Source organism: Botryllus schlosseri, chromosome 2, assembly GCF_051294905.1.
Source record: "Botryllus schlosseri isolate E-star chromosome 2, Bs_hap1, whole genome shotgun sequence".
NCBI lineage: Eukaryota > Metazoa > Chordata > Ascidiacea > Stolidobranchia > Styelidae > Botryllus > Botryllus schlosseri.
The window spans coordinates 11,834,425-11,852,141 of record NC_137237.1 but is presented as its reverse complement, the minus strand read 5'-3'; the positions used below and the strand labels follow the sequence as shown (position 1 = coordinate 11,852,141).

The 17,717-nt window shown below is 39.9% G+C and overlaps 1 protein-coding gene across 12 annotated transcripts in view; it reads right to left on the bottom strand.

Moving 5' to 3' along the window:
• Positions 1-17,717, bottom strand: part of LOC145433551 (uncharacterized) — a 66,662-nt gene that overhangs the window by 22,151 nt on the left and 26,794 nt on the right. For 11 of the 12 annotated variants that reach the window (XM_080310674.1, XM_080310664.1, XM_080310666.1 and 8 more), the window contains 57 exons: positions 17,545-17,705; positions 17,375-17,479; positions 16,812-16,931; positions 16,640-16,747; positions 16,473-16,577; positions 15,576-15,738; positions 15,348-15,511; positions 15,182-15,286; positions 14,991-15,110; positions 14,256-14,363; positions 14,087-14,191; positions 13,837-14,022; positions 13,643-13,768; positions 13,479-13,583; positions 13,294-13,413; positions 12,409-12,516; positions 12,241-12,348; positions 12,008-12,178; positions 11,657-11,812; positions 11,490-11,594; positions 11,312-11,428; positions 9,654-9,758; positions 9,487-9,594; positions 9,318-9,422; positions 9,020-9,241; positions 8,668-8,772; positions 8,484-8,603; positions 8,320-8,427; positions 7,944-8,048; positions 7,693-7,884; positions 7,217-7,342; positions 7,024-7,128; positions 6,851-6,970; positions 6,389-6,496; positions 6,223-6,333; positions 6,066-6,158; positions 5,555-5,659; positions 5,383-5,493; positions 5,220-5,324; positions 5,042-5,161; positions 4,870-4,977; positions 4,696-4,803; positions 4,467-4,574; positions 4,290-4,394; positions 4,113-4,220; positions 3,463-3,567; positions 3,183-3,370; positions 2,895-3,042; positions 2,721-2,825; positions 2,236-2,340; positions 2,060-2,167; positions 1,898-2,002; positions 1,720-1,833; positions 1,187-1,291; positions 713-820; positions 164-271; positions 15-104 (listed from right to left, as the gene is read on the bottom strand). In XM_080310674.1, the coding sequence (XP_080166800.1) occupies positions 15-104; positions 164-271; positions 713-820; positions 1,187-1,291; positions 1,720-1,833; positions 1,898-2,002; positions 2,060-2,167; positions 2,236-2,340; positions 2,721-2,825; positions 2,895-3,042; positions 3,183-3,370; positions 3,463-3,567; positions 4,113-4,220; positions 4,290-4,394; positions 4,467-4,574; positions 4,696-4,803; positions 4,870-4,977; positions 5,042-5,161; positions 5,220-5,324; positions 5,383-5,493; positions 5,555-5,659; positions 6,066-6,158; positions 6,223-6,333; positions 6,389-6,496; positions 6,851-6,970; positions 7,024-7,128; positions 7,217-7,342; positions 7,693-7,884; positions 7,944-8,048; positions 8,320-8,427; positions 8,484-8,603; positions 8,668-8,772; positions 9,020-9,241; positions 9,318-9,422; positions 9,487-9,594; positions 9,654-9,758; positions 11,312-11,428; positions 11,490-11,594; positions 11,657-11,812; positions 12,008-12,178; positions 12,241-12,348; positions 12,409-12,516; positions 13,294-13,413; positions 13,479-13,583; positions 13,643-13,768; positions 13,837-14,022; positions 14,087-14,191; positions 14,256-14,363; positions 14,991-15,110; positions 15,182-15,286; positions 15,348-15,511; positions 15,576-15,738; positions 16,473-16,577; positions 16,640-16,747; positions 16,812-16,931; positions 17,375-17,479; positions 17,545-17,705 (6,866 nt within the window). The remainder of the gene's footprint in view (positions 1-14; positions 105-163; positions 272-712; positions 821-1,186; positions 1,292-1,719; positions 1,834-1,897; positions 2,003-2,059; positions 2,168-2,235; positions 2,341-2,720; positions 2,826-2,894; positions 3,043-3,182; positions 3,371-3,462; positions 3,568-4,112; positions 4,221-4,289; positions 4,395-4,466; positions 4,575-4,695; positions 4,804-4,869; positions 4,978-5,041; positions 5,162-5,219; positions 5,325-5,382; positions 5,494-5,554; positions 5,660-6,065; positions 6,159-6,222; positions 6,334-6,388; positions 6,497-6,850; positions 6,971-7,023; positions 7,129-7,216; positions 7,343-7,692; positions 7,885-7,943; positions 8,049-8,319; positions 8,428-8,483; positions 8,604-8,667; positions 8,773-9,019; positions 9,242-9,317; positions 9,423-9,486; positions 9,595-9,653; positions 9,759-11,311; positions 11,429-11,489; positions 11,595-11,656; positions 11,813-12,007; positions 12,179-12,240; positions 12,349-12,408; positions 12,517-13,293; positions 13,414-13,478; positions 13,584-13,642; positions 13,769-13,836; positions 14,023-14,086; positions 14,192-14,255; positions 14,364-14,990; positions 15,111-15,181; positions 15,287-15,347; positions 15,512-15,575; positions 15,739-16,472; positions 16,578-16,639; positions 16,748-16,811; positions 16,932-17,374; positions 17,480-17,544; positions 17,706-17,717) is intronic. The other variant, XM_080310675.1, reaches the window with a different exon arrangement.

Genomic DNA, 17,717 nt, shown 5'->3' with positions numbered 1-17,717 from the left:
AATTCGTGCCATACTTTCGAGACGTCTTGCGCAAAAGCCATCGCCGGGGTTACCACGTCACATCCCGATCCTTTCAAATTGTCGTACGCTTCTCTGTATTTGTGCTATCAGAGTGGACAAACGGTATGGTAAAATGGAATGCTTTGTGTACAAACTTCAATACCTGACTGTAGAGGTCTTTATTTTGGGTGACTTTTCGAGCGATAGGAGTGTTTAGTGCTTCTCCGCTTTTCCATTGGCTGATATCTTCCAGGCCAGTCTTGTATTTTTGCTGGGAAAAGCATGTGTTTTAACGTCTACAAAAGCCCAACATATTCGACCCAGTTCTCAAACATTCATTTCTTTCAGAGATGCATTAATAGGATATCATGCATGCTGTCACCATGAATATTTTAGGGATAAAAAGGCATAGTGAAATTGAAACTGGTTTATGGTGATTGTAGAGGAGTCTGTCCTATTAGGATCCACACACACACTATCATATGTCTTACCTCGGGTGATCTATTGTCCAAGTCGTCCATGCAGTTTCTTCAATTTCAAAGTCATGCTTGCAATGATCACAAAATATCACTCATCATTACAAATGAAAAACCGTAAAAAGCACTCAAAATTGTGATTTGACAAAATGAAAGATTCGCGCAATCAAAATCTCAAAAATTAAGAAAAACCACATCCAATGAAACACAGCATGCTCAATCCATGTGTGAATTACCTCACTTTGGATTTCGGTAGCATGTTTGGCATGGACTATCTGAGGGGTACTGTCGGTGGTGAGGCCGTGCCCCTTAATTTCTTTTTCCACGTCTTTTTTATAAACCGCCTTGAAAATATATCACAAACTTGAAGGCACGAATTGCACTGAATACGCAGCGAGAAAACTGAATCATTTAAAGCACAGAAATGGCATACAATATTCGCCAACGAACAAATATGTCATCAATAATTATGAAAATTTGCAACGTTGAACAAAATGGAAAAAAAGACACTGTGGAAGAAAAGAAGCAAGGATAAATTGGAGCATAGAATTGACGTAGAATTCTCTACAAAATTGAACATGTCGTCAATAGTTACGAGCATTTGCAACATTTAAAAATGAAAAAAAAGCTACGGTGATATTCAAGGCATTAAAATACCCGGCAAATGCTTTAGACATAGCCATACACTTTAAAGTAGAATATGGTCTTACATCACTCAGGAATTTCTGTTGATTCTTCACGCGCACAGTATCCGGCGTCTCCGCAACAGGTATGTTATGGCCTTTCTGCTCCTCGAATTCCTTTTTGTAGTTTACCTATACAAGACACATGTATCGGCACCTCTCCTCACACTACACCTAAACTAGCCAAAGCCAACGAAAACAAGCCGGATATGTCAAATATAGAAGTCAGACAGAAAGAGAGAGACAGATGCAAATGATGCTTTCCACTCGGTCACTGCAAAACAAAATCAAGGTGAATGCAAAATTTTAATCCCGACACACAGGGCCTTAGCCAGAAGGGGGTGGTGCCATTCCCATCACAACTCCATCGCAATGCTCATAATCGAAGGGTATGATCTTTTTTTTCTTGGTTCCGCCTTGCAAAGGTTTCCAAACCATCATCCGTAACGCAACCTGTATCGATGCATGCATGCACTTGCACATAATGACCATCCAATCCAAATCACGAGCTGCATAGTCAAATGGCACACGCTCATGGCAACGGGCTTTAATTTCGGAACCTCGGAATGGATATCTCTCTGTTTTTCCAAATGATTTTGCGTGAAGTCTTGCTTTATCTGCAACTTCTTGTAACCGTGAAGGTCATTTTTGCCACCTTCAGCCTTGTACACCAGCTAAATAAATCAAGCCGCCGTTTTCAAAATCATTATAACGACAGAGAAATACACTTGAACTTACATCGCTGACAAGTTTGCCTACCGAAGTCGCGTGTTTGATTTCGCTTGTGTCTTCTGGGATGCGGACAGTTTCAAGCAATTTACGGGCAGTAGATCTGTACGGTTTCTAAATCGAATAGGTATTGTGAAGGAAATAATTTATGTCCAATGAGAAAGGCATTACGTCATCGCGTAACGACGTCGCTAACAGCTGCTGTTTCATCAACGGAGTTTCGTGAATGTTGACAGCACCTTGCCCTTTAAGCATGTCGTACGCATATCTGTATATTTTCTGGACAGAGAAGATTTGCAAATATAGTTGTTCATGACATTGCAGTTTCCATTCATGAGCGTGCTCACCTCACTTGCCAAAGCGGTAGCATGCAATGCTTGTTTTATTCTGGGCTCGTCGCTGACAAGGTTATATTTGTCCATAATACTTTTGGCGTCACTTCTGTATGCATTCTAAGATGGAAAATTGATTAGTGTAACTTCAAATTTGTCATATGCAAACCTCATTAATCTGTTATGATTCATTAGTGCAGTTAAAGCCAAATTCTTCAACCTATGAATGTCACTAATTTTTGCATTGAATTAACTCCATTTCATTACCTAATTTCAACTTCATGGATGTTTTGAGATCTCAAATATAATAGCGTATTGTTACCATTGCAATGACGTTACAGACTCTATTGTATCGAGTAGTCATTGTCATTTCATATTCCTGTCATAAATGTCCCGTTGGAACCCAAATTAACTTGGAAACATGTAGACATCCTTACTGGCCAATCACAACTTTAATTCAGTTTGTAACTAGAGAATCGATCTATTGCTCATGCCCATACCTCGCTGAACAGTGACTTCATGTCTTTGTGATGAGATAGCGCTGGAGTCTCAGTGATGTAGGGACATTTTCCGACATCAGCCCGGTACTTGGCCTTGTATGCAATCTAGGAAGATGTGACAGTAAGTACATACAAGCTTCATTTTACCGGTTAATGCTACTGTACGATACATACGTCGCTGATTTTTTCATGCATAGAGCGGTCGTGTTTGTAAGCTTCGGTTTCATTGACTTTGAATGAGTTCATGAATCTGTCGGCTTTCCATTTTGCTTTATAGGTCGCATCGGACGCGTATTTATTGGCATTTACGGCGGTCTCGTATCTGAAAATGAATAAACACGAATGAAGAGGGCGGCTCTATTCAAATACGCTGATGCTTCTATTCTAGAGGTCACATTTCACACGAAATCACAGAATTTGGTCTCACAACAGGAAATAACAGCATTATAGAAGTTATCATACCCTGTTGTCAAATGCACAGGGAAATAAATGATATTCCGCAGCTCGTTGTATTCTTCCTTGTATTTTGAGTCCGAAATCAGGTCTGCAACCTTGATAGCGTGCGCCACATCGCGGTGGTCGAGCGCTTTCAAACGCTGGTAACCTTGACACGTGGCCGATTGCTCTTTACCCTTCTGCTTATAGAGAATCTGCAAGAGCATGTTGTCCAATGTAGTGTTAAGAACGAGCAAAAATGACTCCTTACAGGTGCTAGATAATAATTAACATAAGATTAACTCACATTACTAATATTTTTATCCACTTCTTTTGCATGTACGATGTCCGGCCTGTCAGGGAATACGGTGAAAAAATGTTTTTCTTCCTCTGCTTTCTGTTTGTAAGCGGTCTGTACAAAAAAGCGCATGTTGAATTGAAACTGCTATCACAAGGTCCTATTACTTAGGTAACGCGACCGCCAAATAACTGTAACGGCACTGGGTTCTGAATTTTGCTTCAAAATAAGTGGCATTGAAAATATCAACGCCACAGATATCTCATAGACATTCTTACAAGTGATCAAAATTCGCATAATTATTGGTGTAGCAGTGCACAAAGAAATTGCGCTGTATCAAGTAAAAGGAAAAATACATATCTATTTACTAGTGTTTAAATCACTGTATGCCGGGTTGTAATTAGTTGATTTAAGGACACAGCCCAACACGCAGGCTGAGCACCATGCCAACAGTAAATCGATCCGACATACTTGAAAAAATCTGACAAGACTTGGAAGTGGAATGGATGTTTTAGCAGTGATCTGAATTAATTGTGACGTTAGGTACCAAGCTACCGCTAAATTAAGATCAATATTAAAATAGGGGCCTGACAATCTACATATCGACTCGTGCAGTAAATACGTGAAATAACAAAGTATTGACACTGTGGATCAGTCACCTCGCTAGAATAATCCTTGACACGCTTCGCCAGTTCAAACATTGGCATGTCCAATCCAAGCTTGCCCGCGGTGCCTTTCGCTTTTTCAAAATCGGCTTTGTAGACACGCTGAAGCACAGATAAAACAGTTATTTTTCTACATATCTGCATGTATATCTACAAACACTGAACACTCACTTGGCTGGACAGCTTCGATGCGAATTCTGCCATTTTGATTTCTGGAAGTTCGCCGTCAATGTGATATTGATCCATGACTTTTCTGGCCGCGAGCTTGTACAAATTCTTAATGGTACACATATCTTGAGATTATATTCGAATCCCAATTTACTTTGTATCAATCGGAATTATACTCACATTACCAACTCTTTTCTGGGCTTCAAGAGCATGACTTTGATAGACATCGTCTGCGATCGGGGTAAATCCTTTTGTATGCAGTTCGTGCAGGATGGCCTTGTCTTTATGCTGAATATAAAATTAGACTAGATGACACTGACTCTATTGAATCTACTAGTGACGGAGTGAAGACAAAATCAAAATACAAATCTTCATGAAATATTACAGACTTTTCCCAGAACCTACTTACCGAGCTAATAACATCAGATAAAGCCTTTTGATGCAGGTATCCTGGCACAGTTGTGTAGTCGTAGTTGAGCTGCTTCAGATTGCTCTTCATGTCTTTCGTGTATTCGCTCTAAATTACCATTTCATCCTTGTTACTTGCAGTGACGTATTATACACTGAACTCATGGCGTCTTACCCCAGCAATAAGCTTGCTAACTTCCATGTACTTTTCATACTGTGGGGTGATGTGGTAGGGAAAGTATACATACTTTTTGATATCATTGTATTCCTCCTTGTACTTGGTCTGCAATTAGAATGCATGTCACGGAGCGAGCAAATGAGAATCGTATCGGGAAAGGATATTTTACGTCGCTGAGATTGGAAGCGTTTTGAAGCGCTTTTTCATACGAAGGCACTTCCTTTGCTGTCATTTTATGATAATGAGATCCTTTCTCTCTGTCTTCATTTGCGCCTTTCTTGTACAAAATCTGTAAGAAAAAAATCGTCGAGACGTGCTCCGTTATAGTTTGCTCACACTACACATACATCACTGTACTGCCTCGACGCAATCTGGGCTTGCTCGATCGAAGGTAAATTGCCATCCAACGTGTAATCGTTCATAGACCGTTTCGCGTCATTCACGTAGGATTTCTGTAATTCTCAAAGGTTAACGTTGACACCCGTGCAAGCAACAGAGATTACGGCTTACATCGCTCGTCAGTTCTGTGGCTTTCTTGATTTGAGCAAAGTATTCCGATTTTTCCAATCCTCGTGCAGGTTTACCTTTCAAATCCTTGGCGTATTTTGAATGGTAGTTGATCTGACAATGGTAAGCGGTAACGGTGAATTAGCGAAAAACAAATTGACAATGTGTGTTTTACCGGTGAGAGAATATCAGTGACGTATAACGCATGAGCAATTTCTGGAATCTCTGCCGTCAGGTGATATTTTCCCAGCAATTCCTTCGCCTTCTCTTTGTAATTTTTCTGCAAAAATGTATTGGGTATGCATGAGCATGAATAATAAATACAGATACTGAACCAAAATATACTGCAAAATGGCGTAGAGAAATAGGTAGCCAGAACAACAATTTGCCCCAAATCACAACTTTTCCCGATGCAATGCTCCTATTGTAATGATTTGATCATTTGCTCTCGAACTGAAATATACGAGGACAGTTACAAATAGAGTAAAATAAGAATCCATAAAAAGAGTATTCAGAGGCCAGTGTGAGTCAAGTTCCATGGAAATTGTGCATGGAATGAATCCACCTTGATTTGTTTGGTCTCTATGGCTACCGACTATTGCAAAATAGCACTATAGCTTGTATATCACATAGTAGTGTGATTGTTTTATGATTTGGCTTCTTCCGCTTTATACAAGACAGTTTACCTGACTTATTAGCGGCTGCACTTCTTTCAGTACTCTAGTTTCATTCATATCCGGCACTTGGCTGAAATGCTCGTTCTTCTGCCTGTATCGTTTCTAAACAAGAATGGCATTGACATTACTGACGCTTGCTTGACTTTGCAGAAATACAAATACCGACTTCATTAGTTAATTCATCGTGTTCTTTAGCGGATTTGTACGTCGGAGTCTGCTCTGCCGGAAAGTTGTGATAGTTTGACAGTTCGCTTCTGTACGATTTCTTGTAATCAGCCTGTATTACAGAGCTTAATATTACATGTATGAGTGTGCCGCACATATTTTCTTACATCACTGGCAAATTTGCTAGCACTCGTGGAAGCCTCGTATCCCGGAGTGAGATGGACTGGATAGTAGATTAGATTTCGATCGGCCAAATATTCCTCCTTGTATTTGCGCTGAGAATACAAAATGACATCAGTTTCTATGTTTGGTGTGAAATATCCTGCGCATGATGAAATATTAGTGAGAGCTAAGTGCTAAAGTTGAAAGGATACTTGAAACAATGAGCCATACAATTGTTCCTAGAAACATTTTATCTATGTGGAACTCCAAAAATGTTCAAGGTTACCATGGGATGAGGTAAAAAATGTTACTTTGAAACCATATTCATTCCTACAGCAGCTACATCACTAGCCCCATATAGAAGAAATGCAAATCTATTAAAAGTCTTGTACAACAGAAAAGTGAAGAAGACACTCTCGAGCACTAAGCACCAAGAACTTGCTGGCGACATCCACAATATTACCAACCTCGGAAATCAAATCAGCCGCTTTAATTCCCCGCTGCACGACGGGATGTGTTTTGCTGTCCATGGTCTGAAATCCTCGAAACCCGTCAATGACTTCTTTGCGCGATTTCACATAGTTTATCTAAACACAAGGTTCATTACGACAGGATTTTTACAGCTTACCACCATACTTACATTGCTTTGCATTTCAGCGACCTGCCTGGCGTGAGTGATTGACGGCATGTCAACGGGAAGAGAGTAGAAGTGTTTCAACTCGTCGGCCATTTTCTGGTATTCCACCTGAGATGTTATTCCGTTAGTTGTCATGCAAATATTCAAGAGCATTCAACATAAATATAATCTTATCTTCATGATTCCAGCAACTTACCTGACTTAGATTCTTCGAAGCTTTCATGGCGTTCTGATGCTCTGGATAGCTTTCCATTGTTTTTGCCAGCATTGTTCCTTTGACGTTCTTGTCATAATCGCTCTTGTAGTTGACACCGGAGAAGAGCTTCGAAAAATTATTTCATTTTATAAACCGCCGGGTTGTTTAATTAGGTATTGAAAGATACAAAGTGGAAAGTTGTTTTGCACTCACAAATCTAGAACACTGTATTGAAACAACTTTGACCCTATATTTTCATTGTGTTACAGTCTTGTGATGTTATGATACGATGAAAATATTAATAAACTGATACCGATGATTTTTATTTATTTTTGTATTCTAACAGAACTCCAATAATGCAAGGCTCAAGAATTTTTTTTAAATGCACTCTGTCAATTCGAAAATTTCCTCCGTCAAATAAAGAAACTTATAAAAAGTGATATTTCAGAAAAATTGAAGTATTCACGGTCACTTACCTTACTGGCAAGCAATGCATGCGTTGTGTGCTGGTCGTCGATGGTCAAGTTGTACTTATCCATCATTTTCTTCGCTGCATTTTTGTAGAACGAGTAACTCGTCAACGCTTGCACCGCCTTCGCGTGTTTGACGTCCGGAGCGTCTGCGATTTGCGTGAACAAAACCTTCGACGGATGTTCTTTGTATGCATGCTGCAAAAACGGAGTGTGAATTTTAATCTCGTTGTGCTGGATGTGAAATATCGTCATACGTCAGATAGTTTTTCCTTGTCTTTCAGGTCTTTGTACGCTTCGGTCAACGTCACATTGTAATGCACATCTCCGAGATTCTTCTTAGCGGATTTTTGGTAGTTGAACTGTAAGAGTTTATGGTATTAATATTATGTTCAATTCAGATTCAATAACTTCAAAATCTTCGCATGGATTTAAAATAATTTAATATCACAGACGCTTGTAGTAACTTTCAAAACCGTACCATACGATAATGCGAACAACACTCATTGACCAGAAGCGTAGTCCACAACATTTACAAGTTGAAAATAAGCCTAAAGCACAAAGGTATATCATTTATTCATCATTGGTGGTAAATGTGTTAAAAATAAAAAATCATCGCCGTAATGGACTTACATCGCTGTTGAACTGGCTGGCCTTTATCGCAGATTCATACCCGGGCGTTATGTGTACAGGGTAATAAATAAGATTTCTGTCGATCATGTAGTCTTCTTTGTATTTTATCTGAAAAAAAAGTACTTGCAGATGATGAAATTTAACGTTTAACGGCAAGCGGTCACATCCGAGATCAAGTCCGCCGCTCTGAGTCCCTGCTGCACAACAGGATGGTCTTTGCTGTCCATCGTTTGAAAGCCGCGGTACGAACCGATAACTTCCGCCCTTTGCTTCTTGTAAATAAGCTGAAATGCACGATGAAGCAAATGCAGTGGTGCTGTTTGACTTTAAATAATATGACAGTCTCACATCGCTAGCGTTTTTAGCGGCGGTTTTGGCAAGCTCGATTTCTGGCATGTCGGCCGGCAACGTGAATTGGTGACGCGCTGCTTCTCCGTCTTTTGCGTATTCCACCTTTTGCCAAGTAGCTCAAAATAGTCATAGTTGGTACTCAAATATAAATTTCTACTCTAGTACAAGTTGCAGCGGTGATTTTCAAATAAGGAAAAGTATACATTCTAGGCTTAGTTTTGCCTGAAAACTGTAAAGTATAAGTAGATGTTGTCTAAAATCATAATCACTTGGGTAAGTACCACAAGTACACAAAACCTAGTCGAGTACGTCATTCCTGACCACCTCTTTATAGGTAAAATCAGATCACCTTGCTGGTCAGTTTTGAAACCTTGCCGGCATTTAAGTGCTCGGGATAGGTTTCCAAGTCCTGCTTGCTTCTCGGCTTGCCGACAACGTCTTTTTTGAAGTCGTTTTTGTAACGGACAGAGGAGCATAACGGCGCAGTGGCTAACGCGTGGGAAATCTGCAATTCGCTGGCGTCGATGTTGTACTTATCAAGGGTCTTTTTTGCGTCGTCGGAATAGCGTTTCTGTAATCGACGATATGTGTTAACACGGTATTGTTATCAAAACTTAATCATCTTTAGAATGGGATATACTGCTCACCTGGCTCGTTAGAGTTTGAACCGCGTTCAGGTGAAGTTGTTGCACGGAATCGGGTACCGAAGAGAATTCTGTTGTCATTGTTTCCAAGTCTTTTTTGTAAATTCGCTGAAACAAGATTGCCTCTCGTGAGCACCGACGTAAAACAATAACTCACGATTCTAAATCTTACATCATCGATCAAGTTCTTCAGCACCACGTTGGCCTGATACTGCTCAGTGTCGGTGACGTTGAAACGATTTGCCGCTTTTTCGCTGTTGTGTTTTTGCTTGTACACAGACTTTGAGAGAACGAAACGGTAACGCAATTTGTTGACCAGATTTGCAAAAACGTACTCACCTCGCTCTGCGCCTTCTGACCCTGCACCGATTCATACCCAGGAGTCAAATGTACCGGGAAGTAGATGTAACTCTTGTCCATCTCGTAATCCTCCTTGTATTTCAACTGGAAAAATATACCCGAATTTGAAATGGAAGAATCCTTTATCACAACCACACACAAACAGATGTAAAAGAAACGACATAATTTTCCAATCAAGCGCAAGTTGAAGTAGCGATATACAAGTAAAAAAGTAACTATTGTAGGCAGAGATTTGCCTAAAAAATAGTACAACCTAGCTGAGTACTTCGAAAAAGTATAAGTACTTCTTCATTAACTACCTCTGGTGCTCAATGATTTGGCTAAAGTTTTACGTCAGTTGTCCTTACTACAGGGTTGTAACCAAGTCACAAGCTTCCGAGTCACAAGTCTATCTCCAATATATCATTTTCATTAGAGTGAAGTCGAGTCATTTTCAATTCACCACCGAGACAAGTCCGAGTCCGAGTCATAGTGCTATGACTCGAGTCCGATTCCAAGTCATTGTGTTGACTGTTCAGTTTCGAGTTGAAGCCTTGTGAAACCCACTTTTCACAACTCTGCTTGGTGATATTGAATGCTTCGCATTCATAATATACTATTTTTCATCACTTTGAACAGTTCCTGGTCGCATTTTCAAGTACCAATACTAATAGACGAAATACCAATAGTGTGGTAACTTTACTTCTCTTTGAAATTACAAACGAAATGTCGGTCTTGGCCGTCACAGTCTCGAGTCATATGACTTGGTCCGAGTCATGCGCAATGACTCGAGTACAAGTCCAGTCAATACACAGATTTACTCAAGTCGAGTCGAGTCATATTCCGTAAAATCGCGACTCGAGTCATTATAACCCTGCCTTCCTGCTGCTGCAACCCTGCGCATTAGGGCTCTTCAAAAATGACTTTTTTTCTCAAATCATACTGGCTACTTGATAAAATTGTTAGGTTACCTAATTTAAGCCTACACACAAAATTTGGTTCAATTCCAGCCAGTAACCGCGTTGCTACAGGAGAAGAAAGTTTCTATTTATTATATAAAAATAACTAATAAAAAATTTGAATATTTTCTGTTCACCCCATGAAAGTGTTAGGCTGTCTATAGAAACGATGCTCACCAAATTTGGTTCAATTCCAACCCGCGAAAGCGGAGTTACTGCCGTCGAAAAATTTGGATTTCAATAAAATAGTATTTACGGTTAGCACAACTATAATAAATAAACAAAGAATCGGTCACCGTAAATACTATTTTATACAAATCACAATTTTTCGACGGCAATAACTCCGCTTCCACTGGTTGGAATTGAACCAAATTTGGTGAGCATCGTTTCTATAGACAGCCTAACACTTTCATGGGGTGAACAGAAAATTTTCAAAATTTTTATTATTTATTTTTAGATAATAGAAACTTTCTTCTCCTGTAGCAAAGCGGTTACTGGCTGGAATTGAACTAAATTTTGTGTGTAGGCTTAAATTAGGTAACCTGACAATTCTATAAAGTAGCCAGTACGATTTGAGAAAAAAAGTCATATTTGAAGAGCCCTACTGCGCATTTACCCGGGCTTGGGTCACGTCTGGGCTACAGTGGCTGTCGAATGAAGAGCGATCAAACATATTTATATCTAATTTAGCGATCTTACATCGGAATGACCGGCAGCCCTTTGACTTTGCTGTATCGAAGGGTGGTCTTTCGGGTCCATGGTTTGGAATCCGCGGAACTTTTCGTTGACTTCGTGCAGCTGCCTTTTGTATTTGACCTAGCGACATAGAAACTGACCGTTAGTATTATGAGATTTGGTAGCGTTAAATTTTAAATACATCGCTGGTGTTTTCCGTAGTTTCCTTTGCTCTCGCTATTTCCGGCATGTCCGCCGGCATTTTGAAGCTATGCTGCAACTCTTCTCCTGCTTTAGCATAATTTTTCTGTCGGACAAAAGCAAGTATGCTGATGCGCTCGTAATCTATAGATAATCAGCGTCGCGTACCTTGCTGACTAATTCCGACACGTGCTTCGCATGGTCACATTCCGGGTAGGACATGGTGAGATCGTGGGGAGCACTTCCCACTTGCTCTTTCTGGTATTGCTCTTGATAATGTTTCTTTGACAGGAGTTGTGTCGCAAAGAGTGCCTGTGCTATTTCCTGCACGTGAACAATATAATTATTATCCTTGACTCAATGACAAATGACAAAATGTTCATTGCCTTTACTAGACTAAAAAAGTATTTGAGTACTAGCACGGCAAATCGTTTCTGAAATAGAGCTGTTTTATTTAGTGTTTAGGACTTAGAACCTTGAATATCAGCAGTATGTGCTACTGTGTACATCTGGACATACCGGGATTCCAGCGTCCAGATTGTATTTGTTCAACATCTGCTTGGCCTGCTGGGCGTATATTTTGTGACTCAGCAAAGGCTTCAATTTCTTTGACATCAGTATCTCTTGCGTGTCATCTATTGGCGTGAAGTCGGTGGACAGCTTTTGGCGAGCGTCGTCTTTGTAATTTTTCTGTGGGAAAGATCATAGGTGGCTACATGATATCTTGGACAGTGAGAAGAATGAGGTGATACCTCATTTACAGTACGTTGCGTTTCCTTTGCAGTCTGGTACAGATCGGTTTCAACTGGATTAAATTTGTTGTCAGCTTTAGTTTTGTTGTGCTGACTTTTATACAGTGCCTGTGTATGATGAAATCGAGATAGTTACGACGCTCAGATCGCACCGAAAGCACTCCTTACGTCGCTCTGAAATTTGCTGACGTTTGTAGCCGATTCGTATCCAGGAGTTAAATGCACCGGGTAATAAATGATGTTTCTGTCGATCATGTAGTCTTCTTTGTATTTAGCCTGGAAATGTGAAGCATAACTTGAAATCTGATAATTATTCGCGTACAGGACACATCATCAACACATTGGATGCAGACAGAGGTGATCAAAGTAGTCATTGTTGATACTCAAGTGGAAGTAGAAGTAGTCTAAAACCATAACGACCTGAGTGAGTATCGTAAGTAGACAAAATCTAGTTGAGAATTTCAAAAGTAAGTAGAAGCAGAAGAACAAGTAGAAGTAAGTTGTTACTGACAAACTTTCGAAACAACACACAGGTATAAGATGTTATATATTTTTATCCTTGATATTTTTGCAGCGACTCACGATACACACACATGATATGTGCATATGCACCATGAGTGCAGTAGTGTATGTGCCGCTGGACAAGGAAATGCGAATGTACCCTTGCAAGGTTTTCTTGGTCTTGCACCACCCGTCCATACTATCCCAGATATGCTCAGCGCCAAGCGGGGAAGTCACAGATACCAGTCTTACTGATCAGGTCTTTGGTTTGACCCTGCCAGGGATTGAATCCACAACCTACCAATCAAGAAGCCCGACGTTCTACCATTACGCTGTCTTGTCGGCTATGACAGTGACATACAACAATATATTGCTCTGCAATTCGGGACCATTCGAACATGACTCAGGGCCTGTTCAGCTACCCCATATTATAGATGTCTTCTAATATTTGCAAGGAATTGATTGATATTGAAGTAAGGTAATAGAATTACACACAAATCAGCCAAACAAAGGCCGTGACGCGTCGAATATGCACTCAATAATTTTCATTACATCAGACATGAGATCTGCTGCTTTTATTCCCTGTTGCACGACAGGATGATCCGTGCTGTCCATTGTCTGAAAACCCCGGTACGCATCGATGACTTGTTGCCGCTGCCTTTGATAATGTATCTGATGAGAAAACAACAACGGGTAGCTCAATGTAGATTTACGTCAAGCGGCATTTCTCAACTCACATCGCTTGAGTTCTTAGCACTCTCCTTGGCGCGGACAAACTCTGGGTAATCCAAAGGTAGATTATGGTGATGCAGTATTTTCTCGGCGTCTTTTACATATTCGTTCTAAGGAAAAATGCATTTATAAATAATGTTTGTGACGTTGGTAGCAATCAGCATCATACCTTGCTTATCATCTTCGAGACGTCCTTGAAATGTTCGTATTCCGGATAAGCAATCGACGTGTCAGTGACAGTCTTGCCGACAATGTTTTTCTTGAAATCTCTCAGATAGGTATTCGGAGAAGTTTTCTGCATCAGGAAGGTACCGCTTGACGCGAGGAAATAAGGATCGGGATAATCAGGGAATTTGAACTCACCTCGCTGACAGAGAGGGCGTGGGCTATTTTCTGTTCGTCTATGTTGAGGTCGTATTTGTCAAACATTTTCCTGGCTTGCTTCGTGTAATGGGTGTCGCTGAGGATGCCTTGTACCAGTTTGGACAGCTCCATTTCAGGAGTGACCTTCATCGCCGTGAACTTGTCAGCTGGTTCTTTGTAGTTGAGCTAAAGACAAAGACGCGATTAGGTTAAGCAAAAGGAGAGATGTGACCCGTAGCCATGATCTCACTTCTTTCAGGTTGTCCAAAACCTTATCCGTTTTGTAACGTTCCGTCTCTGTGTAAATGTAATTGTTCTTGTCTTGTTCCATTTGCCCTTTGCGCTTGTATCCCACCTGGAACGCATTCGATGTGTTACTCGTTTTAAGGGCTGCAAGCGATTAGATGTTATTCATATACTTCGCTGCCAAACTTGCTGGCGTTGACAGCCGTTTCGTATCCGGGAGTGATATGCACGGGGTAATATATGAGGTCGCGGTCCGCCAAGTAGTCTTCTTTGTACTTTTTCTGATTTGTAGAAAACAATTTATTTGTGGATTATAGCTTCAGCAATCGAAACGAAGGCGAAATTTCGCTTTAGATCTCTGCATGAATTTCACCTCGCTACTCTATTTCAAATTTCAAATTCCTTGACGATGACTAATTGTTATCATTATTCTGTTTCTGTTTTAAAGGCAATCATTGTGAAAAAGTTGGTATTGCCGAGAGAAATTGCGCCACTACATAAAATTGTTATGAAAAATGCGGTAATTCAAAAAATTCATCACTCTGTTTGGAAAAATTGTTATCATTAAGGTTCAAACTGTTACCAATATAAATTGGTAATATTCCCGTGTTGACGGTTTATAACCAATAGATGGGCAATATTTCTTTACAATACTTTTGCAAGGATTTAGATATAAAATGTCATCACATAACTAGATACAATGGACATAGCTGGGATCGGTGAGTATTAATACAGGCAAATGTGTCGCTGATTGGTTAATGCGACATAAAATAATGACATAGGTCTACTTGTAAGGCAACATATTTCATAATCAACACTATAAGGTAATATTTTGTGGGTACAAGCTCATACTGAGACTTCCCGCTGAAAGATCTACGTATTGTGAATTTTAAAGTCAATATTTTTACCTCAGAAATTAGATCTGCAGCTTTAATCCCTTGCACCACAATGGGATGCTCCGTACTGTCCATGGTTTGAAAACCTCTGTACGAATTGATAACATCCTTCAACTGCTTCTTGTACTCAGCCTGCAAATATGTCAAACACAATCAGTTTAATATGCATAATGTTGCACCACTACACTTATGCAATATCTCACATCGCTGGCGTTCTTCGCCACTTGTCTTGCATTGACAAATACAGGATAATCCAAAGGGATGTTGTGTGTGTGCATTATTTTGTCGGCGTCTTTCAGGTACTCTTTCTGCAAACCAAAAATGCTTCATCACACCAACGTAAAATTTGATAAAGGCAGGCCAAAATACTTTGCTCATCAATTTCGAAACTTTCTTTGCATGGTGGTATTCGGGATAGGAGTTGGCTGGATCCTGTCGAGATTTTCCAACCATGTTCTTCTTGAAATCACTCAGGTACGGTGCGTCGGACGCAGATTTCTGAGTGTGGAGCGCATGTGCTATGCTTTGGACAGCTGCTTGAAGAGGTAGAAAATGAATCAAAAATTGTGTTCCTGCAACACATTGTTGAGATATTACATGAGTCCAAGTTGTATTCTTGCATCGTTCGTTTAGCAGCGTCCGCGTACCATTTTTCGCTCAAAAATGGCTGAACCGACTGTGAAATCACCATTTCCGGTGTAATTTTCACTTGGGTGAAACCCTTGCCTTTGTTGGCTTCATGCTCTTTTTTGTACTCGGTCTATAAAAATGAATAATTAGTAGGGCAAGTTTTAGCAACTTTTGCAACTTTTTTTTACAGCTTCCGGCAGCTTCCTAAATACTCGTAAGATATGTAGAATGCTGTTTTAAGCTGATTGAAGGAATCTTATAGTGCAACTTTTTGCAACTTTTGTCTATGTTTTCCATGCAACTTTTTCGATGTTTCATGGAAGTATTTTCGATTTTGGTGAAATACACGGCCAAATTCGACTGAAACACCGTAAATCAGCACCGAAGTAACGCTTTTACGGGTAATTCGGGAGCTGAGCCGGAAAATTGACCTTTTTTTAGTCAACCGAGCAAAATGTGGTCAAAATGCAACTTCTGCAAGTTTTTTCGAAAATAAATGAATAAATGCAGCTTTCCACGGATTTAACAGCAACAAAAAACTTGCCTTAATAATTAGATTACAGTAGAAAGGTAATTTCTCGATAGCATGACATTCTACCGCATGCGATCAATTTATAGCAACAAAATAACTGTATTAATGGAATGGTAAAGGGTCGAAACTGCAAGCATTGCTTGAGTCAATGGTTGAGAGTCATTGTATTGTATTTGGTAATATGATTCGATATTGCATGTGTGATATGCCCCATTTTAACAAGGTTTGATTTATTCATTGATTTTGTAACTTGGCATATATTGTCTTGACGACTACGGCTTTATGATAGCAAGGTATCTGGCTCGTATTCTACGTTTTATCTGAACACTTACGTCAGATTGCTTCGATGCGTTCTTTGCAGTCTTGTACGCATCCGTATCAGTAACGGTAAACTTGTTCTTACTTTTATCGGTAGCATGTTGTTTTTTATATGCAGCCTGAAGTATAAATGTGCAGATATTTGACAAAAGCATAAAACGCAAGCACAAAGTACACTTACATCACTTTGTATCTTGCTGACCTCCATCGCTTGCTCATATCCCGGTGTAATATGAACCGGGTAATATATGCAACCCTTGTCATACTCCCAGTCTTCTCTGTAAGCTTTCTAGAATTTTACAATAAAAATCAAAGGTGCGATCCTCGCTAGCGTTCAGTGAAATAATTCTTACACCAGACATCAACTCCGCCGCTTTTATGCCCTGCTGCACAACAGGATGTTCTTTACTATCCATGGTTTGAAAACCCTTATAGGAATCGATCACTTCTTTTCTTTGCTTCTTATATTCCATCTGGAAAATGTCAAAACAAGTCAATTAAAAGCCAAAGTTGTTAACAACCCTCATAACGGACCGCCTGTTAATGCATGTATGTAATGTCGCAGGGTCCTCTACTCCCTCCTATTTAGGACATGAATCTCAAAACGACCAAGTACAACACACGAATATACAGCCAATAGACTATATGAATTATCTGATGTAAATCGCGTTTGGTAGCCTCAAATTTTCATGAGTTTGTCGCAGAAGATCCTTCAGTAATAATTGTTTTTCGCTCACACAAAAGGTACAAAATTGATGCTGTTGGCATTTTTCCTGCACATAGTATGTTCCATAGGTTCCATAGAACCGTCAAATTGATGTAAGCAACATACATTAAATATCATCTCCTGGATACGTAGGTATACCCAGCCCAAATTATATTTTCCTGTGATTTTATGTCATCATTATATTATTACATCGCTCGCATTCTTGGCGTTTTCTCTAGCGCGAACAAATTCCGGATAATCAAGAGGCAAGTGGTGATCGTGCATCATCTTGTCTGCGTCTTTCGCGTATTCATGCTGCAAAATGATATAACGTTTGAGAAATTGATATTGTCAATGTCTGTAACACAGTACAGCAACACCTTGCTGGATTGCTTTGAAACGTTCCGAGCGTGTTCGTATTCAGGGAAAGCATTTGGATCTGCGGTAGATTTACCAACAATATTTTTCTTGTAATAGTCGATGTACTTTGCTTTCGAAGAGAAATTTTGAGCATACAGAGCATGCGCGATTTCCTGAACACCTGCAGGAAAGT